This window comes from Pelecanus crispus, chromosome 7 (assembly GCF_030463565.1).
Source record: "Pelecanus crispus isolate bPelCri1 chromosome 7, bPelCri1.pri, whole genome shotgun sequence".
Classification (NCBI taxonomy): domain Eukaryota; kingdom Metazoa; phylum Chordata; class Aves; order Pelecaniformes; family Pelecanidae; genus Pelecanus; species Pelecanus crispus.
This window is the reverse complement of record NC_134649.1, coordinates 3508828-3533197: the sequence shown is the minus strand read 5'-3', so window position 1 is coordinate 3533197 and position 24370 is coordinate 3508828. Positions and strand designations below refer to the sequence as shown.

At 49.0% G+C, this 24370-nt stretch overlaps 1 protein-coding gene across 1 annotated transcript in view; it reads right to left on the bottom strand.

Moving 5' to 3' along the window:
* Nucleotides 1–19296, bottom strand: part of IGDCC4 (immunoglobulin superfamily DCC subclass member 4) — a 96450-nt gene extending 77154 nt beyond the window's left edge. The window contains 1 exon segment of the mRNA XM_075714514.1: nucleotides 19191–19296. Coding sequence (XP_075570629.1) covers nucleotides 19191–19296 — 106 coding nt within the window.
* Nucleotides 19297–24370: the final 5074 nt, after the last annotated feature.

Below are 24370 nucleotides of genomic sequence, written 5' to 3'. Positions count from 1 at the left end.
ACCTCAGGGACAGGCAGCTCTGAGCCACCAGGTCTCAACCCACCCCAGCTGCCTGCTGCAGTGAATGCCAATCAGCTCCTGAGAGTTCTTTGCCATTGCCATATCAGTTCAAGTACATCACAGGGCTGTCCCTATCTCCGGTCCCACCTTCTCTCAAAGGCCTTCAAGCTTGGCAATGCTACAAGCTCAAGGTGACTCCAGCGAGGCTGCTGTTCACAACCCAGTTTTGCTAGTGGTCTTAGCTGGGATGTAGGGCGTCCCATCCTCTGACACCTTCCTCAGGTGCCAAGGGAAGAGAAATAACCTCTCTCCGATGGACTGGGAAAGAAATCACAGGGCAGTCCTTAAGACAGTGAAATATGCCCCCAGGATCCTCAGAGCTAGCCACAGTGCGTACACCACAGGGGCAGATGAGGAAACTTTTGCCTTATTTTGCATCCTACCTCCTATGCAAGTTGAGACTTGGGAAGAGGTAACTCATGTCATTTCAACGGCAGACCCTAAAAGCCCTAATTCTAGTGTAGTGAAGTCAGCAGCAAGATTCCCAAAGACAGAGCAGAGGACTTAACCCTAGAGAAGTTCAAAACAAAAGCAGCATCTGTGACTCACCCATGAGACCCACCGCACACAACAGCGTAAAAATTACATTCACGTGGACCTGATGCTGCTCCATGGAAAACAAGGCCAGAGCCTTTCTGCTTGCAGATCCCGTCTCTGAGCATGCTTCTCACCCTCTTTTGTTCTTTATAGGATACTTGCACAGAAACAAGAGCTCCGCTTCTCAGCTGCTCATCTCCTTCTGCTGTCTATCCTTCCCCAACAGAAGACAGACTTTACAGAGAGCCTGTTTTCATGCAAATAGCCCCAAACGATGGCTACAGAAGAACAGAGCACATGAGCACCTCCCAGAGACGGTGTGCCAGCCACCACGCTAAGGATACGCCACGTGCACAGAAACCATCTCACCACTTTGCTGATGAAAGCTGCTGTGTACACGCAAAGCGTTCACTGGGAGACTTTCTGAGCATATTCCACAGACGGTGAGTGTCTTACTTTGAGACCATGTTGAGAAGGTCCAACTGTGTGGGATGCAACATCAATCACCAGCCAGGAAAAGCCCTGCTAGCCTGGGGTATCCTTAAACTCAGCACTAACATGTGGCACTGGGGAAGAAGAACCATCCATATGAGACTCAGACTCCTTAAAAAAAACCAACACAACAGTTACAGGATGTTCAAGTTCTGCTCTTGCCCCTGAATCTTCCTGTGATTTTTGCTCTTTTATAAGCATAGTACAGTCGTTCCAGTGGCCTGGTTATGTGGAAAGTCTAACCAAAAGGGGAAAGCTGACAGTGACCTGCTCCAGGGAGTGCAAGCCAGACAGCACTGTCAAATGGCAAAGAATACACTCTGGAAACAAAACCTCTTTGTTCCTCTAATTTTGTTCCAGTTAAGTCAGTTCAGCTGTTCCATATAACCAGTCAAAAACATTCAGTCAAAAACATTTCCCAAAGTATTTTAAGACTTCAAAGTTGTAGGTTTTATTTTGACAGTTTTAAGGCGCACAGCGCTTTTTTCTTTACAGATTTTTTTGCATTAAAAACAAGGCTGTTTAATAAATTAAGCTTTATAACAACCACTGCCATTCTGCTTTTATCATGGCTTCAATTAAAATATTGTTTCTTGAAGACAGCTAACGACTTCTGAGAAAAAAAAAGAGGGTGCTTCAACTGAGAATGTTTTCCATAGACTTGATTTGTTAAAACTTGTGATTAAAACCAAACTCCAAGTACGGCAGGCTCAAAACTAGGGGCGTTTTAAATTTGTCCTAGTTGCTGATCAGAACTCAAAAACTTCCCAGCCTTAAATGAATCTACTCACCTAACAAGTACACTCTCCAGCCCTCACCAATGAGGAAAATGTAGGAAAAACACCGTTTAGACCAGTGTCTGGCAGCTCAGCAGAGACAGGAGCTGATCAGGAGCAGGCTGTTCCAGAACAAAAACTTTCTACATAACCCAGGCAACAGATCTGACCTTTTCATCTACAAAAAACAGTCAAGCCACCGCTGAACTCATTACTGTGGGAGATCTGCCCCTCAAAACTGTTTTGTTCACAGTCTCGGGGCCAAACCTGTTCTGACACCAATTGCCTCCTGTCAGGAAAGTGCTGGAACAGCTTGGGGACAAGACCTGTGCTGAAACCAAACCTGTCTGAACTCTCCCCGCGTAACATGAGCTTCACACACCGGCACTGACAATTGTCACAACACTGAACGGGAGCCAGGCAAGCAAGCCGAGGACGCCTGTCTTCAAAAGCAAACAAAAGAGGGTTATAAAAACTAATTAGTTGTTCGCACTCACTACTACACTTCTCCACAAAGCTGTAATCACAGCAGTCACTCTGAAGCGAGTACACCTCTGAGGGCTTCTTACAAGCAGCACTGGGATGGACTGGGCTTGGCCAGCTTCACCGTGCCAGCAGCACAGGCCCTAATCCCACAGTTTGGAGGCCAAAGCTCCACTCGCACAGTTCAACAGTGCAGCCCACAACCAGCTGTGTCAGCACAACCAAGAAAGCAGGATCAAGCAGCCGTGGGGAGGGAGCTTTTAAGCCTGCGATGCTGCCAAATGCTTCGTATCACAGCCCTGCCTATTTGCATTTCTGCCTTGGGCCCCATCTGTAGCTTCCCATCCATGTAAAAGCTGGCCCCAGGGAGAAGAAAGGCCACTGTCCATTTGTTCAACACGTCTCAAGCGCGTCTAGTTTCAAATGAAGTAGGTGGCAAAACTCCTAATGCTAACCTTTTCAATGCAATTCTGAATCTCTTGTCATCTGGGGGCAGGGAAGATCAGAAATGGAAATAGCTGGTCCAGCGGCCCCGATCAGCCAGCGCCAGCCACCAGTGAGACTCCCGAGTCCTGCCTCCAGCTCCCAGCCCTCCATGGCAGCACCATGTCCTCACCATCAGAAACACACACACACTTGATTCTTTTCTCAACTTCCACTTCAGACAAAGTGATCTTACAAAGTAGGTCTCCAAATGCAGTATCAGTTAAATCACTTAGTGATCACACATAAGGAATAAAGTATCTTTAAAATATGGTTACATCCTGTTCCAGAACTCTTAATGGGCCATATTTTTAGCCCAGGAACAACCTGAAAGCCAGCACAGACATACTTCAGCACTGAAACTATGTCACTGCAAAGCTATTTCATTACATTACAAGCCACAGCTCTCTTTGCAAAGACAATTTCTTCCAAGAGCCAAACTAAGCCGGTACAAGGTTTTCCTGCATGCCTATGTGTAAGGCAGCCAGAAATGAGTCCAATATATCATGGAAAAGTTGAGAACCAGGAGAAAGAAACCAAGTAACCCAGGAGATCAGTCCCTTTCAACATACATGTCTCGGCAGAGGTCACTGCAATGACTTCTAGCTGGAGGAGGGCCAGGGCACCGTGCATGCATCTGTTAGAGATCCCACCCAGGCTCCAGGCAGGCATCCTCACACACATGCTAACGGCAAGACCGGAGGAAGCAGGAGCTCCAGCTGAGACCACCCGTACTCTTGTGCCTCTCACTACCTGCAGCGACAAACTGCCTGGCACAGCTAAGCAGGCAATGGCTGGCAGAGCTGCACAAGGGAGCACAGACCCTCCTCAAATAGCCGCTATTTTCAGAGCTTCGTTCACAGCCAGGTTAGCACAACCAACACCCAGAGGTGACAGACACGTGGAAGACAGAGGCAAGACCAGACATCTGGCACCTCAACTCGCTTAAGCTCCATGTAAGCAGCTGCGGAAAGAAACGGGCAGATAGGGTACAAACCTGGGTCTCAACAGGATCCAGAGATGTCAGTGCCAGGCACTCCGAGGTCATTTCTGCTCAGGCCCAGGGATCTGAAGAATTCAGCAGCCCCCACAGCAGCTCTGTCCCAAAGGCCCTGGCTTGAACACTGCGCTCCGACTGCCTGGGAGTCCTGCAGGGCTCGTGAGCTCAGACAGGGCTGAGAGAGGCATCGACACAGCCTCCACCACCCGTGATTCTGGAGGGGAACTGCATCGCTCTCCTATTCCCTCTAAAGGGCAAACAGGTCACGGAGATGCCCCAAGCAAACGTTGGGGAAGCTGAGGCCCTGTCTAAATCAGAGGGGCGGCGTGAGACTTCAGTGGCTCTCAGACCGTAGAGAGAAAAAGCAATATATGGTTTCTGGAAGCTGTTCCTCCCTGCATGATCCTGGAAGAAAGCTGGAGTAAGAGAACACCCATACAGTCCTTATCTCCCTCATTATGAGGAAAAGAAGTTGCCCAAGAATCTAAAATTGGCTTCTCCTCTGAATCGGCTCCAAAGCTATCTCAGGAAAGGCATGTTATCTCCCACCAGCCCAAACCACTCCTATTTGATACAGAATAATAAAGCCATTAGTACTGAGCAATCACACTGTTACACTGTTGTTTTACATGGCTATAATTTAACAGTTCCTCACTGTTTGCTTTAGGAAATCTATTCTTGAAAGGTCTATAAAATTATGAACTCTTGGTCCAGTTTGAAAACACAGGCACAAGCAGGGATTTCTGCTCTCTAATAAATCACATTTCACTACTAGTAAACACCAGCTTATAAGAAACATCTTTTCTTTATTGAAAGTAAATGGCATGTGGACATTTTAAACAAAAAGAAGGTGGGAGGCTGAGGGGAACAGACAGCTTATGTTTTCCACTTTCATTTTGCCTTGTGTCTAAACAAACAGTTCCTAACAGCTTTGTTTTCCAAACCAACTTTCTCCCAGCTGCTATCTGGAACCACAGAAAGGGAAAGCAATGCTCAAGATGCGCAAGGATTACTTGACTTTGCACGCTTGTTTTACTCAGCAATCAGCGTTCTGGATATGCAAGCCACAGGAAGCGTTATTAGCAGTAAGCAATAGCCTTCGCTGGCTTCACCTACAAAGCAGTACTGGGAGGGTTCACTCAGACCCCTCAAGTCATGCAAGAGGGGACCAGCATTTTGCCAAGCTTTTGTGCCAGGTCAGCTTGCCACAGGACCCAATCAATCGCCTTCCACACAGCCCCAATCGTGCATAAACTTGGAAGATGACTCTCAACGCATACAACAACAGCTAAGATAGGCAGCCAGAGAAAACAGCTCTACAGACTCCTCAGTGACCAGTCACATGTAACATCTGAAAAACAAGCTATTACCCTTGATGCATTTTGGCTGTGGTCGTGCCTGTTCCCGTAAGGAAAGGGCAGCACAGAGATACTGACCCAAAGAAAACCCAAAGAACTGTGCCAGGATGGAGTACGTTCTAGTGTTTCTGAATTTTTCATCATCTTAAAGATCAAAGATCTTAATCATCAAAGATCTTTCTCATCCCTCTGCCTTCAACTGATGATCAAGGCATCAAATATTCCTGCACTCCTTTTCCTTGCCTTCTTGCTACATGCAGTTTAGTGTTACTTAGACCATATCTGCCTCAGAAGCTCCTTGCCTACACAAGAGATGTGGCAACATTTTGCTAAAGCTTCAGGATGGCAATAGCTGGAGTTAATAATATTTTGACCCATTTCACTCAAATACCAGAAGATTCTTTGTACCCGAGCATCAATACAGAGATATGTCTCTATCAGTGTCTCAGAAATTACATGCAAATACATGGTTCTATCGCAGCCCACGCACACACACACCACTGAACTTGCTCCATTTGACCCACCACCTTCGTAATTATATGTCACAGCACGCAACACTATGCAACAACCAAACAGCCCCTCCATAGAGAGAAGGATAACGGGATGCATCTCCGCAGCAGCAGTTAGGCACTCATGTTCACGGAGGACCTCTGTGAAGCACCCAGCATTTTCGACCCAAGTCAGAGGGAAAGCCCCCAGGCAAAAGACAGCTCCGTCCCCACTGCCACCTCACTCCAGCCCACCTTGACACAGAAGAGACACGTCCACATCCAAAGTGAGGATGGAGCTGCCCACCTCTGTGGCTCCAGGATCCTGCCTCACCTCCCAAAACGAGGGCTGCAGCTGCATTCTTTTGGGAATATCCATCTTGGTTTTGCTCCTTAAGTTAGTGAAACTGCTTCATGCAGCCTCGGCAAACACCTCCTCTTTCCTTCCTGGGTATCTTTGGCCATCTCCTGTTGCAACCTACCAGCTGTGCCCTGTCCAGTTGTTACTTCCAGAGATGGCCTCTGGCTATGCTAAGGGAGTCTGCAAGCCCTGGATGTGCTCCATGGACCACTGCCCCCAACACAGCTCCTTCTGCCACTGCCTTTCTCAAGGTTACGGTCTTGCTCTGCATCTCCCGTTAGAAGTGAGATGAATAGAAAAGAGGGGAAAATCCAGTTTGCCAAAACCCTCCATACGTAAGACTGTTGGTAATTATGTGAAGGTGCCTAAAACTTCCTGCTGGGGAAGCCATTAGGAAGTCACGCACACAGAAAAGGGGTCTGAACCTTCCCCAAGGACAGCAGATGATGTTTAGCCAAATGGCAGATTCTCCGTATCATTAATCTGCTTTTACAGTCCTGATGAGGAAAGAACTCAACCTTGCAAGCTGGACCTTCATGAGCATTACCCAAAAAAGGCATTTGCACAGCCACGGATGGAGTCCAGAACATGGTCACTTCTCACTTGCACCTCATTCACCCCATCCAGGTTTTGCAGGACATCCTGCAGCACCTGTACAGCTCGGGAACATGCATGCAGCCCAAGCCAGCCTGCGCCATCAGAAACAATCCCTCAGCACAAGCCCTTTCAGAAGCCTTTTTCTCCCACCCCTGTACAGCTGGCACAATAGCTAAGTCTCCCTGACAGTACATGGATTTTGCTGCTACTCACAGCGCAAATAAGATAATTAGGCCAGAAATCTTCAAAGCCCTGCCACTGCCATTGGTAATGAGATTCTGCAGTTCACCTGAAAATTAAAATGGAAGGAGGAGAGCAGGTAAAGCCCATTCTCCACCAACAGCCTGAACTCCAACTGTGAAGCTACCCATCAAACAGCTTAGTCCACCTTCCATCAAGAGGTTCTTCCTAGCAGCTGGGAAGTCCATGTATGAATACAACCCTTAAAGAGGCACATTTGTACAGGGAAACCAATGGCGTGACGTATTTGCCAGTAAAACACAAGCTACAAGCAGAGAAACCGTGATGTTTTAATCAGTGACAGCACTTTTATCTTGCTATGTGCTGGCTTTCTCTTCAGCAAAAAGGGACCAGATCACAACTCTGTTCCTACCTGAAACGCTGTCTGGAAGGAAAAGGGCAAAGAATCCTTCTGCAGGGGTGACACTGCTCTGACACACATCCCAAGATACATGCACTCCTCAGACTGAGCTGAAAGCTTTCCCAACAAACAAAATCCCCTGGCATGTATTCAGAAAAACTTATTGTACATTTCTGCTTTTTAAAGTTAAGCAAAAAGCCTCTTGTTTTCTCGCATTTTCTTGATAGGCTGGGGTTCAAGTCTGGAGCATCTGTTCAGGACAGGGTGCAAAGTGCCATAATACACAGCAGATACAAAACGCAAGAATGGCTCTGGTTTCAGTCCTATCAGGTACCGAGAAATCTGCGTATTTAGCCCTCTCTCTGCTCCTTGTGCTTTCCCGCTCTCTCCAAAACAGCCAGCCTGTCCCAAAAAGCCCCAGCAGCGAGCCCCAGGTGTGCAACTTGCCCCTCCAAGAAGACAAGAACCAACTCTCACATGCTGTATCGTTACAAAGTCCCGTACCCCTGAAAAGAGAAGCCAGGCTCATCAAACTCCTGCTGACTCTCCTGCATTTCCCAGGTAACTGCACAAAACATGAACTAATGAGAAATAGTGAGCCAGCACGCAAGGGAAGAGAAGACAATTCAGAACAGCGACAAAGAAAACTAATGGGAAAGCATGTTTTAATAGCTCGCTGCAGACGACTGCCACTGCAAGCCTGCATCACCCCAGGAGAGGTTTCACTTCTCTGGGAGCACACAAGGACCGCAGAGCGCACACGCCACCCACGCAGCACGGGAATGCAAGGGAAAGGTGAGGGGGGCTTAGACCAGGAGTTAATTTTGCAGAGAACAGACAGCGTGGGCAGTCCAGACAAAGCACCAGACTCTGCCCAGGCACAGCTTTGTCACCATCCACCGCATGGCCTCCGGGAAGTCACAGACCCCATCTGTGCTTCACTGCCTGGCTACAGGCTGCAGTGTCTGACACTGGCTCCCTCCGCGGGTGCGGACTACCCCTGGCTTTATCTAGCCATGCTGTGCTCCTTTTTGTTATCACTTAACCCACAAAGGTACGTTATCAATACAGCTAGCCAACCAGCCTGACTTGGGCAATAGCAGATAAGAGGGTAGGTTTGAGAAGGAGACATTGAAAATAATAAATCATGAGATGCTAAACTGTTAAGTCAAAGGAGTGCCTGCAGATAGACAACGCAACATTCTTACCAAGGACTCAACTATCTCAGGACTTTGCATCCTCCCGGCATAAGTTCTCGCCTAGACCAGTTTTAAAAGGCGGTATTCGATTGTGATCTGGAAACTCGGTTATCATTGGAAACGCAAAGTGAGCTCTTACAGCTCAGGGATTGTGTTAGGAAAAACAGAAAGATAATGCCCATACCCATGGAAAACAAGGAGCAGTACCACCTTTTGAAGATGGTCAGAACTGAGAGTCAGAATGGGTGGGAATTTGCTCTCCCATTTCCAAATTTAAACTTACTTATATCATAACAACAGGAGGAAAATATATTTCATAGCCTACATTCCAAAATCCCTCACACCTACTTGGCTGTTTAACTTTCCAACATCTTATAGACCATTTACCCACTGTCAGCACAAGTTTCTCTTCAGAGCAAATAAATCTTTCCTTTTTCCAAAGCTGCAGCTAGCTGAAACCTGACAGTTTGAGGACAAAGCAGTAAAAGGACTGGGTCTGCTTCCAAACGGTGAAGGACACGCTTTCAACGCTACAGTATCTGAGCAGAAGAGTGCCTGTGGGGACCGTCATACCACTCTGAGGCCCTCCTGTATCAACAGGGTCCAGGCTTGTATGCGATGCTTCTCCCTGCTGTCTCTGGGCTTCTGCTTATTTCACCAGAACACATCTAAAACCAACACCCAGACTTATACTGAGATTTGAGCAAAAACACCCAATCACTCTTCCCCCCCGCCCCCCCCCGAGAGAAGAGGTTTTGCCTCTGTGCATCAGACTGATGGATGAGCATTATAGATGGTGGCTGCTTTGGACCAAGGAACTCAACCTCATTTGTTAGTAAAAACATATTTATTTCCATTAATATAGACTAATTAGTGCTGCTCCTCTTTTAATGAGGTCCTGTGTGCCTCAGCACATAACATCAGCACAAGACAAATCCTCATCTTCATAACCAGGCAATTTTGGACCATTTTGAATAGCTCCTTTAGAGTAAGAAGGAAATGATGAGAATGATGCCTCTTCCAAAGAACCTGTTTCATTTTAGGGAATGCTGTGTAATCATTCTGATGTTCGGGTCAGTAACAGCCTTGCAAAATCTCCTTGACTTTACCCAACTCTTACTACTGCTGAGCAGGGATTAACATTAATTGAGCCCACCCCATATTAGCCAAGGATTATTTGTTAGTCACCAGCCTGTAATCACTCACATTTTCCAACAGAGACCTTCACATTGCTCAGATAGCTAGCGGGATAATCCAAGGCACATTTTTAATGAAATCTACATAAAAACGCACATCCACACCCTTGTCTTCCCCCCTTCCAAAATACCCAATTAGTTCAGCTTAGGAAATGCCATAAAAATTAATACTGTGAAATTTCCAGTCTAACAAGTTTCTGGTGAGAAGAAAATATTCCCTACAAGGGCAGCATTTTTTTTTAAACCCACAAACTTTAAAATATATAAAAAAGTAATTAGGAATTTTCATTTACAGGCCTGCGCATACCACGTATGCATCTCTGTATTCACACTGCACCCGCGCACCTCCAGTCAATGTTGATTCACCACAGACAGGCAGGCACAACCACGTCTGCACAGCCCCAAACACAGATGCATTTTGTACAGCACCTACTCCCCCAACTCTACAGGCCTCTACATCTGAAACACACACGTGCAGCACGCTGTCCGGCAGCATCTGGACACCTCCACCCCGAATGTGTTCAAGCTCAGTCCCTCAGAGAGGGATTTTAATACCTGATTTTACAAATTAAAAACAATGATGCAGACAGAGGGTTGCCTGAAGCCACTCTAAGTGTGTCATGCAGCAGGGAACCAAACATCTCCATCCTTAAGACCAAGAAGTCCTACTATTGGTTTCCTATTTCTGAAGGCTCACTGCTGCTTCGCAGACGCAACTGGGCAGAGGCTGGAGACATTTACACAGGCAAATAAAAACTGTGTTGTATAGGTGACGTGGAAAAGGGCAGAGGCATCTTTATGAGTGGGAGAGGGCAAAGCTCCACACGTTCCACCTTGTGCTTGAAGCGCTGATGGAGGACATGGCTGAGATGTTATTTGGTGAAAGCTGCTCTAAGACTAAGACAGTATTTTTCTGTGCAAGTGTAACTACACGGTGCAATTCCAGCTTAGACGGCAGCCTTTCTCTTTAAAAGCTATGTGGAAGCTGCACGCACGTGCCTCATCCTGATTCTTCCTCTGGTTTCCTGCGTGTGAGCATCCTGCTGCAATGCCCGAAATCTGCCTCAGCAACAGCTCGGCTGCTCAGCAAAGAGGCGCTCTCGGAGCCGAAGGTTCCTTTACTTTTCCCTGTGCTTGGCTCCGGTCCCGTCGCATCTGGAAAGCCACATCCAGCACCGGCTGTCCAAGCTGAATGGTGGCTCTGCGCTGAGCTGCGGGGGAACAGGTGCCCCCAGGGACTCGCAGGGTCCAGATCCAAAAAGTCGGGCTCTGAATCAAAGTAGGTAAGACATTTCCTCTACTGAGCAAACACCCAGCTGCTCAGAAAAGCAGGGCTTTTACTTACACTACTGTTAGCTACAGAAGGCTGAGATGAAGGGATGGAAAACAGGTGAAAGACTCGAGGACCTGCACATATTCAGCTTGGTAAAGAACAGGTTACCAGGAAACTCGATCAGTGTACACATTCACAGGGAGGCTTTTCATACCAGTACCTGTCTTCATATACACCTATACACCACAGCTAGGTAAATTCAGACTGAATGAAGGTGCGAGGACATCAAACCAGCTTACTGAGGGGCTGTGACAGACTAGCACCCACAAGACGTTTTTAAGTCAGAAGTGGGTGTTGCTCTTTAAGGGATGCTCTTGTTCAAGCACAATCATTAAACCTGAAACAAGAAATGTCCTCAGCTTCCCGCAGTACACACGAAGGCAGTGCAACCTCGCTAGCCTTAAACCTACAGAACTACCCAAGCGCCTTGACTGGTATAAAAAACAAAGAGCGAGAAGAATTATTTGATGGCTCAGCCTCGTGCCCGGATGCTGAAGTGTTACTGAAGCCTTTCACCCCGCACTTAACTCCCTCTGCTGCTAAACAGAAAATCCTGGCAGCAGCCACAAGCGTTAAGTAAATGGAAAGCTATTCTCTGCCAGCAGCTGGGAGAAACTTCCTTCTCTCCCCACTTTGCACGTAAAGAAAACCCCACACTACTACTTGTGGTAATGCTGCTGGCCAGATTTTCAACTGACAGACTCTTGAGGAAAGCCTCCAGATACGAAGTCTGCTCCTAAGGACCCTCTTCAAGCAGATGACATTTGACTTCGGGAACGTACGGCTCATCTCCTCGAGGAAAGGTTCGCTTTGTTTTCAGTACCGAGAAAAGAGTACAAAGGAAAAGAAAGAAAAGTTGCATTTACTGTGACCTAGGAAAAACAGAGCTAAATAATTTTGATCAATATTTTGATTTCTCTGACAAAAGCCGCAATCAGCGCTGACACAAACAACTGGTTAGCAAGCAGAGGGCGGGGGGCAGGAGGGGTAAATCAAACCAGAGTTTCAAGACACTTATCTTTCCATCACAACAATTGCCACCAATGACAGTAATTTACATGGCTAATAGGCAGTATTATGTTTACAAAATCATTCTTGGGAAGGAGGGTCTAAACAATTTTTGCCAACCCAGCAAAGGAGCTGGTATTGAATCAGATGCTGGGTTTCTTTTTCCCTTTTTATCTTCTATGTGTATTTTGCCAAGATGCCTTGCTCTGCAACAACGCACAGTGCCTTTGCAAGCGCACGCAAACCTGTGGAGCATATGATCGCCCTCCTATGACAACCTGAATTCTCTAACAGCAGGGCTGCTTCAGCCTCTATGGCAGGGGAAATTACCTATCAAGCAGGAAATAATGGAGTCAAGCTGGCAGCCCCAGACCCTCCACCCCATGCCACACTTCTCACCCCACCGCTGAAGATAACCTCAAACGGGCTCCAGCATCTCGTCCACGAGCCTTATCTCCCACATAGTGACAGGTCCCATCCCAACACCGCAGGCCAAACCCCCTCAACATCAGCCTGAACATCTGCTAATTCTCTGCCCTCCCTGACCCTTGTCCTTTTCGGTCATGAAAAGCTCCACGTCTCCTTTTTACCAGCTCTCTCAAGGCTTTGGCCAGGAGTCAAACTAGCAAGCAGGACTGATAGGGCATAGAAAAGTCCTACAAGTAGCCCTGTCCCTCTGGGTCAACATGATTAAGAGGACTACACGTGTCATCCTTTTAAAGCAGCAATGATATTTCCAGAAAGGTAACAGCACATCACATCAGCACTGCAAGGAGCACACTGGAGTTTTTCACTAGAGCATCTCCAAAAAAAGAGACAAAAAAGGGACAAAGATTTCCAGAGGAACATAAAAGCCTTCTCAGTTGCAATAACAAACAAATGAAAAAAAGTATCAGTGAACACTTGACTAGTTTTCTTTTAATATCAGGCACAATTCCACTTTTGTCTGGAAAATATATGCACCCATTCTGCAAATCAGATCAAACGAGCCAGCCGAGAGACACAGAGAGGACAGTCTTGCATTAAGTGCAAAACTTCAGGTAATTTTAAAACCTGTAAGCACTGCTGATGCTTTTGAAAAAGAAGATTTATCAAAGCCCTGAGTGCATGAACAGCCAGGTTTTGCCAAAACCCTCAGTATATTCACACAACACAGCACGGGAAATCCATACCATTAAGTAATGACCTTTTTGGTCACACCAATTAACTTGATCATCTATCGACAGTCAATTTAGAAACTATCAAGGATGCACATTTCCCAGCACAGACACTGAAATGTAAAGCAGGACCTTATCACACCCCCCCCAACCCGCTGCCAGCCTGGCATCGCTTCTGCATCCCAGGTTTGCTCCACCTCCGCTCCCACTTCTGCCATCCCAGCACCCTTCCCTGGAGTTCCATTGTAACTGTTTAATTTCCCAAATTCTTACATTTAACAAGGTGCTAAGCCATCCCAACTCCAAAGGGAACGTGGTTCAAAGACCCAAGCAGGAAATGAGAGCGGGGAAGTCAGTCAGAAGAAGGGAAAGGGCGACAGCAGACTGAGCACAAATACAATAGTTTCACACACTAGATTTTAATTCTCCCACCAATTTGGTCTGAGAGCAACCTCTGGGGATGCTCACATTTCATTAACACACCTTTAATATTAAAGACCTGTCCACAAGAAATCCATGAGAGATCTTGAAACAAAAAACCAAACAACATTAAAACCAAGAAAGCACAGAATAAACCAGGTCATTCAATAGCTCAGCTGAATTTAATATGGCAGTAACAGGCAATTGTGTTTAAAATGCAGATACAGATTTTTAAACAATTTCAGAACATCCGATATGAAAGTTTCAGTGGAGTACAGTAATTGCTTATCATAACCACCACAGAGTATGTTTATTACCCATGGAGATAACACACTGCATCTGCTGCACTTCTCAGATAAAGCAGGCCCGTATCACAACAGCAGGATCCCATGGATTAAGAGCAGGAGAGGATCCAACTCAGAGACACCAAAGGGCATCAGTGACATGAACGAAAACACATCCAAGGGAGAAGCACCATAACCTACACACCCATGAGCAAAGTGTCTTGACACCTGCAAACAGTAAAGTGTTAGATACGCTCAAACAAGGCTTATGACCAGCGTTTGGGTTCTCCCAGGGAATTTCTCTTCCCAGCAGCTGCAACTCTGGCATGTATCTACCTTCCTGGAAGTAAACACTGACCAGCTCTTCCCCTCCCTGTGAAGGCTCTGTTACTCTTCAGAACTAAGAAAATTCAGCGGTGTTTCAAGGATGAATTCAGCATACCGGTGAAAGTCAGAAAAACTAGAAGGAGCTCTTCAGTCCTTCTCCCCACATCTGGTGTGGGGTTCAGCATCTCTAGAAGGGCTCGTGAAAACGCAGCTCAACTCTGCTTTTTATGAAGATGGCAGATTCACTTTTAAGAACCGTGGATCCTCTCACCAAGAAGCCGTTAAGTCAGAAAAGCATAAGCAGCACTTAGAGGTCACTTACTCATGGGATTTTATTAAAATTTATTAAATGCAAGAAGGGTACTTAGAGTGACACTGTTCTTCATATGTTTACAGTGTGCAACAGCATCTTCTGCCCAGCTGGAACAAAGAGGGAAACTGAGGCAGAGATGGCAAGTGACCAACACAAAGACAACAGAAAAAGCCAATGTCACAGCAGCTTCAAGTCCTGTGTTTGGAAAATGCTTTCCCAATAAGAGAGGAAAGCAAACCAGCTACCAAGCCCTGTGACGTGAATGCTGACGTAACCATAGAACAACAGCATGTTTTAAAGCATAAGAGACTTCAAAAATAAAATAAACAAGTGGATACAAGGACTTGAGATTGTGACTTCCTGCAGCTTTGTGTCTTGTGACCAGATCACCCTGTCCTACCCGAACAAGGTGCAAGCTCTGTTCAAAGCTCTTCCTGCAGCTGAGGCACCTCAGGTTCCTCCCCTTAGGCGGGTTTTCCAGTGCTTCTCCTTCAGTCCATGCAGAAACTGCCTCCTTAGTTTTCAAAAACTCTGAATTCTCCATATCCACACTAGCTATGACTGACCAGCAGGTCCAAAAATTATTTGGAAAAGGGAGATGGACAGACAACCAGACAGCATGACTACGTAAGTCTCTTTTCCTTAGAAAACCAGGCTAAAAATACTATAGACAAGCGGGTCCAGTTCTTCTCCAAAAGAAATTGCACCAGAGTTGATTTTGGCCCAACATGCACTTGGCAAACACTGATAACAAGGATTTACCATATCCCCTCTAATATTACAGCTGACTATAAAGCAAACATTTGCTTCCTACAGATAACAAAATGACTATGATCGCTCCGGGTTTGTAAAGGTTAGCGTTTCTGCCATCACCCAAGGCAGGCCTGTAATTCTCAGTGTCCAAGCAGAAAATCCCCTACATGTAACACTGGCCTCAGTTTTCCCTTAGGCACCCACTCACCTCATGCAGAGATACAGTTTGGGATGGATTCCAGCAACAAATTACAGTCAGATTAAATATTAATTCCCATCTTAATTATATAACCATGACTAGGCTTAATGGCCAGGCAGCCATTTAAACAGGAGAGGAGCGTGTAAATCGTGCACGCAGCATCTCTTACGCTGCAAATGCCCAGACTGGTTCACAAGCGGTTGCATTTTTCCCTGGGAGAAGAGTCAGCCTTCGGGAAGGCAGCTCCAAGAGAGGTAGAGTTCAAATCACCTGGCCAGCAATATGGAATCAGGAATCACAAATTCGTGAGCCAACACGGGACAACGCAGCACCCCACCCTCGGGGTAGTTGTACACGACAGTGATGAAGATCATACACGTGCTGAACACTCATTGACAGATTTTATCCTCTCAACACCTCTGACAGAGAGAAGTGTGCAGCATCTCTATTTTTGCCTGAAGACGGGCCCTGAGGACACCAGGGCAGATAAAGCAACTGGCCCAGGACCACAGTGGGCAGTCAAGCGAGATGTCCCACACGCCACGGCAACACCCAGCCTACCCCAGCAGTTCCCAAACGCAGGTGGCTCCGGTGCCCCCGATGCACAGGGACCTGTGCCATACCACAGAAGCTGCCTCCAGCTCCAAATCAGGCTGCAAGCATGCACACAGGGAGAATCGTCTCCCTTCTTCCCCAGGGAAAGGCAGATTGCCAAACATTTTCTTTTTAAATTATTACTTGCGCCACTCTGAAGCGGCTCACGTACCATCAGCGATACACTCACCCTGCATGGGGCCCCCTGCAGCAGATCAAACTTTCTACAGCTGCCAGGAGAAAGTCTGCTGCAGAAAGGGTGGAAGACATCAGAAAATTAGCGGGTTCTGCTTCACTTTGGACTTCAAGAAAGTAAAAGGAGAGGGCACAAAGAAAGAGAGAAGGAAAAAGCTAGGGAAAACAAAAACAGAACCAAGCCTGAGCAGTTTCTCCTTCAGCCTCGTGCACCAGAAGAGAAGCAGAGAAACACCAGCGCAAACATTCCCCACTTTCGAGCAGCCTCTGCCGTCAGGGCTCGGAGACCGGCTGTCATGACAGCCACAGCACAACAGCAGCAAGCCCCCGCGTGAGAAACCTGCCTCTGGAAACGTGATACGGGCAAAACCGCGCTAACGTGGTGTGCACCAGTGTTTGGCACTGTCAGTGCCCCCCATTTCTTGGGGACCGTAAGAAATACCCCTTCCCTGCACCACCCATCCTGCCTCCTTGCAACGCAGCCCACGGACAAGCGACGCTGCAACACCACAGGCAACAGGGCAGGCGGATCTGCATGCAGGTGACGTCCTGCCAAGCGCAGGCGACCACAGCAGCAGAGGCGCGCGATCCCCGAACAATGGCAACGCTGACTTCCCCAGGCAAGGGCACCAACTGCACGCAGCAGGCTGCGGGCTTACGCCGCCCGAGACGCATGCGACAGGAAGGATAAAACAAATCAGAACTGAAGTTAGGTGATGTCGAAAAAAGGAAATCTGCTCTGCAGCAAGGGGACTCGACCACAAATCCAAATGACATAAACCCAGATGGATTTCAGCTGATCCCTCGGATGGAAAGCTCAGCCCACTTCCCACCAACACGTCCCCTGTAGAGAGCCCCAAGGAAAGCAACCAGCACAACCCCCTTGCCAGAGTCAACTGAAGAGGGGCTGTTTTGTTGGGTTTTTTTCTTAAACCCTTTCCTGCTACTGCAGGGAAAACAGTCTCAAAGTAGGACAGGCAAAAGGCTTTCAAAACACTGGATCACATCCCCAGCTAGTGTAAACTGGCACGGCTTCCATCAAACCCACAGAGGGGGGAAGGTTTTCCAGTCTACTTCCCTCCTAAGTATTTCATACCCAGCGAGGCTTGAACTTTGGATCAAAACACATGGGCTTTGGGATCAAATGCAGACTTTCCCAAAACCGTTTCAACCCTCTGCCAAATTAATTTCAGACTGAAACAAGTCCATGTTTTTCTTTTCAGAATGAAACCCACCTGTTAGAAAGCACATCCATATGTACCGAGCGGCACATCCACAGACTGTGCGGAGGCACTCGCTACCTCTACACGATACGTGGCCCATTGTTAGAAAACAAACAGAAACAATTTTCACTACTTGCCCAATTGCTCGCAAAAAAAGCAGAGAAGCCACCACAACTGCAAATTCCTGCAAAGCATTTGAAGTTTTCTTGTTGAAGTGGGTTTGCAAAACAACATCCACTCCACCACCCTCCTTTTTTCTAATTTATTTTTTTTTTTAAATTGTTGTTCTCCATTACAAGCCTCAGGATCCACTTAGCTGTTTGCTCAAACATGCAGGAGATGCAGCTCCCACCCGTTCCAGCTTACCCGTTCGTCTGCTGGTGGGGTCACAGACCGCCATCCATCTAGAAAAACCCACACGCGCTGATGACAACGGACCATTTACATGGACCGTTATTCTTTTCTACACACAGCCACCGTAAGGCTGCACCTATATCAAGTGATAACCTACCCCTTACGGGAGCTCACAATGTTCTGAAAAAAAGAAAGAAAAGAAAACCAGCCCTGCAGACATCCACCACACTGCATTCTCCCCCAAAAGGCTATTTCGGAAGCCATAAAGACTAAACATTCTTTGTGCTGTTATTATGTTCTGCCGAACCTGAATGCATCATAAAAAAGGAATAAAAACGTACAATGACATAGGGATGGCTCCTCCACAATCCCCTGTTCGGGAGGCTCTTTTAAACGAGAGCAACTCCAGGGCACATACACGGCTCACATTTTTCGGTGCAGCTCCGCCAGCCTACACCTTTCCAACCCCTTCTCGGGGATGCAGACAAAAGCTTTTGCGGGTCCGTGCGCGCACGGGGAACGAACCACGCACCCCAAGGTCTGCAGCTCCCAATGACCCTCGACGCAAACTTCGACGGCAAAGGCAGAAAGTCGGCGAGCGCGACAGGCGTACGTGTACCCCCGCACGGAGCCGTTTGCGTAACCCTTGCAAAACGGAGGGCGCGAGGAGCGCGGCTACTCCTGGGTCGCTTCCTTGACCAAGGGGACATCTGCCCACCCATGGGTCCTGCGCCGGTGGGAGCGGGGCGAGGGGAGGCGAGGGTCCCCACCATGGCCCTGCCAGACACCTGGGCCTGCTCCGGGCCAGCCCCACGCCGGACAAGCGCTTCGTCCCCGGGCCTGGCGCAGCAGCCGCCCCTCCAGCCGAAACTTGCTGCTGGCAAGGCAGAGGCCCGGGGGTGGCTGCTGCTGGCCCGCTCCCCCCCACCCCAACCCGGCCCTCTGAGAGGGGCTCCCTGTGTCACCCCCAAAAGGTGACCCCGAAGGAGGCACCGTCCAGACACGGGTTGAGGCCGCGAGTGTGGCCGTCGCCCGGCTCTGGGGGACGAAAAGCGGACGGGGGAGAGAAGGGGATGGGGGGGGGGGCGTGAAAAATGGCCCCGAGGGATGGGGGAAGCGGCCGCGGGGGGGGAGAGGGCGACTGGGGAGGGAGAGGGCGACTGGGGGGGCAATGGCCACTACGGGCGGGGAGAGGGCTACTACAGGGGGAGGCGAGAACCAGCGGGGGAGAGGGCCCCGGCCGGGAGCGCATCCCCGCGGGGAGCCGGCCGCTGCCCACGGCCGAGCGGGGCGCGGTGGAAGCGCGGGCGGCGCCGGGGCCCCACGGCGCGACCGCGACCGCCCGTGGGCTCGGGGGCAGCCACCCACACCCCCACCGCCCCCCGCCTCCTTCACCCACCTTGCACGGCCAGGACGGCGAGGGCGGAGAAGCAGAGACAAAGCAGATCCTCCAGCGCCATGTAAGCCCCGCCGGGCGCCGGGAGCAGGGGCCGCCGCGGCCGCATCTAAGAGGGGAGCGCGCTCTCCCGCCGCCCCACCGCCATCTTGTGCGAGCGCCCCAGCCCCAGCCCCAGCCCCGCGCTGCCCGCCGGCGCCGCCGGGCCCCGCTGCCGGGGGCGGGGGCGGCCCTGGCCTGCCGCTGCTCCGCCTTTGGCAGCGGGTTCGCCGCCGAGCCCCGGCGGGGGGCTCCTCCCGCCCGCCTCGGCAGCGGCGGGACCAACAGGTTGCTGCCAGCCCGCGGCGGGGGGAGCGGCCCCGCTTCCCCCCCTCAGCAAGCGGGGCCGGGCTGCCGCGGCAGGTGCGGGGCTGCTCCGCCGGGCCGGCAGCTCCCCGGGCTGGCAGACGGGGGGTTATAAACGGTTTATGTGCTTTTTTTTTATTAATTTCCCCACACACGCTTCTCTTTAGGGTTGTTTTTCTTTTTTTTTTTTTTTTTTTGCCGCAGGTGAGTGTGGAGGACACCGCGCTGCCACCAGCCGTCGTCTTCCCCCTCAGGTGCTGCGGGGGGGACGCCTCTGCCAGCCCCTCCCGTCGGGGCTGCGGCCTCCACCCTCGGCCGCCCGCCGCCGGCAGACGGACAGGCATGAGGTGCCCGGCAGCTCGCACGGCCACAGCCGGCCGAGGGCTGATGGCCACCCTCCCTCAGGCCCGTGTCTGTGGGGAGAAGGCGAGGCTGGGGGGCCAACACACAGCACTGACCCCGTTGCCATTGGTTTGCTGCCCCGCCGGGGCCCATTTCAAAGCACATCTCCTTCAGGTGTGCACCGCTTACTGGGCTTTTCAGGTGTCGAGAGTCTAGCCTGTGCTGCTCAGCCGTCTTTAAAAATAAAGCAAGTAAAATACATGGCACAGCCTGTGCATACCCCATCGCTGCGGAGAGAGGCAGGACCCATCCGCCAGCCAAGCCAAGCAGTGCAAATGAGGCGAGAGGCTGAAGGGCGCTGAGAGACGGAGACCGAGGCCGCTTGGCTGGGTCCCAGCCACAAAGGCACGCTGCAATCTTCGTGTAAAGCCGCAGGTGCAGGTTTAGTCCCGAGGGCAAATGACACCAAGACCTGCTTTCAGCAGTGGTGGCTGGCACCAAGAAGAAAGCAACTGTGTCCAGAGCGGGAAGGAGGGGTCTGCTTTGGCCTCTGAAAGGAGAAGAGGCCGGCCAGCACACCGGGACGTTTTATCACACCTGTGTGGAATGCAGAGAGGGCTCCAGCTACGCAGAATATGAAAAAAGAAACCTTTTTAATCCAGACCTTCCTATTTATTAGCTTGTATAATGAACTATAAAAACTTAAATGAAACCAGAAAGGCTGCATGGTGGGAAGCAGGTTTCCTGTGTGTATGAGCCATGCAACTCTAAGTTAGTCCTTGGCACGATGAGCGCAGACGAGCCCTGGGATCCAGCAGCCCCGCACAGAGGCACGCAGGGAGGCTCTGCCGAGCACTGCTGCCCTCCTGACCTGGCCACAGCAAATCCACCGATGCTATTCCCACACCATCCATACACTTACCTCCCTGTGGAAAGAAAAGGGGAGAGTAACAGCCACGCTCCCTTCTGCACTACTCCAACACAGAGCTAAAGATCAACAACCTCCTCAAACCCTCCTTTTCTCTTTGGCCCTTTCCCACCTGCTCCCTTCTGTGTGAGGTGGTTTTAAAGGTGCTGTCAAATTGCTTTAATGAGGCTGTAGAGGAATGGCTCTTCATTGTGGCTGCCAGTGGTTTGCTTTTAGACACACCCCAGCCCTTTTTTCCTCAAATCCCGGACGTTCCTCCCTCCCTTTAAGCAAGGAAACACTTACCTAAAAGTCAGGCAAGTCTGGCATAATACAAATAATTAAAACTGCTAGTGGTCTGCAAAATACTGCACACTCTGGCTAACGGCACCTGCCTGTGTTAAGGCATCGACCCAGCTCCTCGCCAAGAGGTCAGGGTTAGGAGCAGGCACTGGCCTAGAAATCAAAATACCCAGGTCTAATTCTTGTCTTTGCCCCCTGCCTGGCATTACAGTGTTACTTGATTCCTCTGTGGCACCTCTCTGTCTTCCTGCACGTCAGTGGGAACAGGAATTATAGCAGCATTTTGACAAACCCAAGCTTGCAACAGATATATTCCTTTAATATCTATCCTTGAGGAAAAGAAAAAAGAAAAAAAAGACTTAGCAAACAGCCCCTGATCTGTGAAAGCACCAGTAACGGGACCCAGAGCACCAGCTCCTTTCACACGTGACAACGCGTGTGCTCTGCGAGGGTAACACCAAGTCCCCGCCGTCCACAGCCAAACTGAGCTGGCGACAACCAACGTTTCCGCAGGGCGACTTCTTCACAACTTAAGCCGACGCTGGCTGACACGTGCGCTCGCAGGAGCCGGTCCCGTGGCTGCAAGGAGGCGTTCTGGCGTCACACCTCCCGGGTAGGCATTAGCTGCTTCGGCCGCCTGCAGAGATGCGCTGCGCTGCGTGAACTGACTTATTCCGGCACTTACACAGGAAGGAGAGCCTGGAGAAAGAGCCACTTTGTAGATTCGGGGAGGATCGGATAACTCCCTGGCTGTAAGTCCATAAAGAACAAAGTGACAGCAGGCTTGTGCCAACGGAAGGAACATTCCTTCCCCAGATGATGGCATTTAATAATCCAGCCACCAAGCCAGGAAACATGAAATTATTACTCTCCCCTTAATTGGTTTAGTGGTGGACTTGGTAGTGTTAGGTTAATGGTTGGACTGGATGATCTTAAAGGTCTTTTCCAACCTCAACGATTCGATGATTCTATGATTTCTGTCCCAACACTTACGGCAAGCAAAAGCCCCCATTTATGCGCTGCAGACTCCCCAGTGTTCCCTTCCCTGTCAGCGAGGAGTTTCTTTCTGCCTTTCAATAGCTGCAAACCTCTGATACTTTGAGCTGCTTTATATTCTTTTAGTTTAATCCACTTTACACTGAAGAGGACTGTTTAAATTCGGAATAGGCACTTTCTTTGCAGACTGAGCATGCTCCCTCCAAACACTGATCAGGAACAGCAGCTCAGACACAAATCCCCATGCTGCCAAACCCTATAGGTCTGAAGTTACAGCACGCTGAATCTTTTGTAGATGCACTTGTTCAAAAGCGCTTTCCTTCCCAGTGAAAGCATCCCCCCGGGGGTTAGTGCCCTCCGGTTTGGCAGATATGAAGTGCTGCCCACAGCTACTTGGCCCCCATCTCGCAAGGGGTCAGTGCCTGAGATGTGTTTGGGACCACGCTTAGGTTCTTTCTCTCCCAAGCAGGCTTAAACCTCCCAGTCTCGAATACAGCCTTGCTCTGGTTTCTGACCATCTCCGACTCCAGAGAGGTCTGCAACACTGAGGTTGACATTTTATGATGGATTTAAGCTGCTCTAATTACCAGAAGAGTTGGCTGTTCTTTCCTTTGTGACAGCATTAGTGCTTGAATGAGCCCAGAGCTGGACAGAGGAAAGGATGATGGTGCTGAAAACTTAATTGGCAAAAACTATAACAACAAAATCAGTCCCCTGCTCCAGCTCTCCATGCAGTCACCCAAGAGTTAGTGCCAGCACAAGGAAAGCAATGGGATTATACAGACAGAGGCATGAGGAGGTTTTCAACAGCAGCACAAAGCTGGATCGGCTCAACCTCATTGCAAAACTGCAACCTTGGTCTTCCCAGAAAAGGATTCTCTCAGGGATCTTTACCACCAGGACTCTCTTCATTGCCAGACTTCTTCTGGTCTGGCAGCAACTTCGGCACTAAAGGGAACGTTGACTTCTAGACAAGAAAAGTGACGGTAGCCTCCTGTTCTGTATGTGCGAGCAATGCCAAACAGGAGCAGCTGGTTGCACATAATAACATGCATTGTGTAAGTGAGCAACACAATAAGCAATTTGCTCGACAACCCAGGGACATCAGGACGATTCTGTGTCACAGAGAAGAAAGAAAAGAAGAAAAAAACATGTGATGACCAAACCCTAAGGGACTCTCAGTATACTACACATTCATTTCATTACACTTGCTCTTATAAATATTTATTACACAGCCTATCTCATCATTCTTCCAGAAATGGGTGTTGTGTTATTGTTATACCCAGGGAGGGCTTTCCCTCTTCCTCTGGTCCTGCTGCAGGCGGTCGGCAGTTGCCAAAGACAGATAGGGAGCAAGAGTGTGACATTAACTATGGAAAATGCTACTTAAAATGGGGCTCAGGGGCAGATATTGGCAGGTGCATTGTTAGGAGAAAAACGAATGGAAGAGGAAGAGACAGCAAGTAATGAGATTCAGAAGCTTGTATTTAAAACATGTTCACGGCAAAAGGGATTTCTGCAAACAAGGGCCCTGGCCCCACAGCCAGAGCCACAAGCGAGCAGAGACTCTCACACCCTGCAGACACCTGCACGGAAAATGGGGGAATTTTGATTTAGATGAGTGCCAGGCTACGAAACAGCAGTGAGGCTAAGGTGTATTCTGAGTATCAACATCATCTGCCTGTCCACACATGGAAAGCTATCATGTTCATGTAAGGTAAAAAAATCCTAGCATTTATAAAGCTTTGCACATAAAGCTTGGAGTGGGTTGGGGTTTTTTTGTCTCTTCGATTTGTGTTGCTGCCTGGACGTCCCCTGTGCCCTGTTCCTTGCTCTTACTGGGCCTTGTCACCCAAGTGAGGCTTGGCTAACTTGCCTTACACAGAGACACATCAGCTGATTCATTATTCGAGACGAGTGACTTGGACTGGGTTATTGAAGGTCTGATTTAGAAAAACCGGCTGAGACAATCCAGGTTGGGTAGATTTTAGATTAAATGAACCTGTTTCATTTAAGTTAGTCTCCCTTGCTGTCACGTGAGTCTTTTTTCTGTGTATTTGTTAACCAGCTTATTCACTGTCAGCGATAATCAAACAAAGACCCACTAGAAACACCCCGATATGTTATAAGGCAGTTGCATAAGAACATCACTGTCTTGTAAACGTGCATGACTATGAAAAATAATATTTGCTCATAAACAACATCTGTGGACTTTTCCCTATAGCAGTTACCAAGTACCAATAAAAGTTTTGATCCCTAAATAGTCTAAATTTTATACGCTGCTACGGTA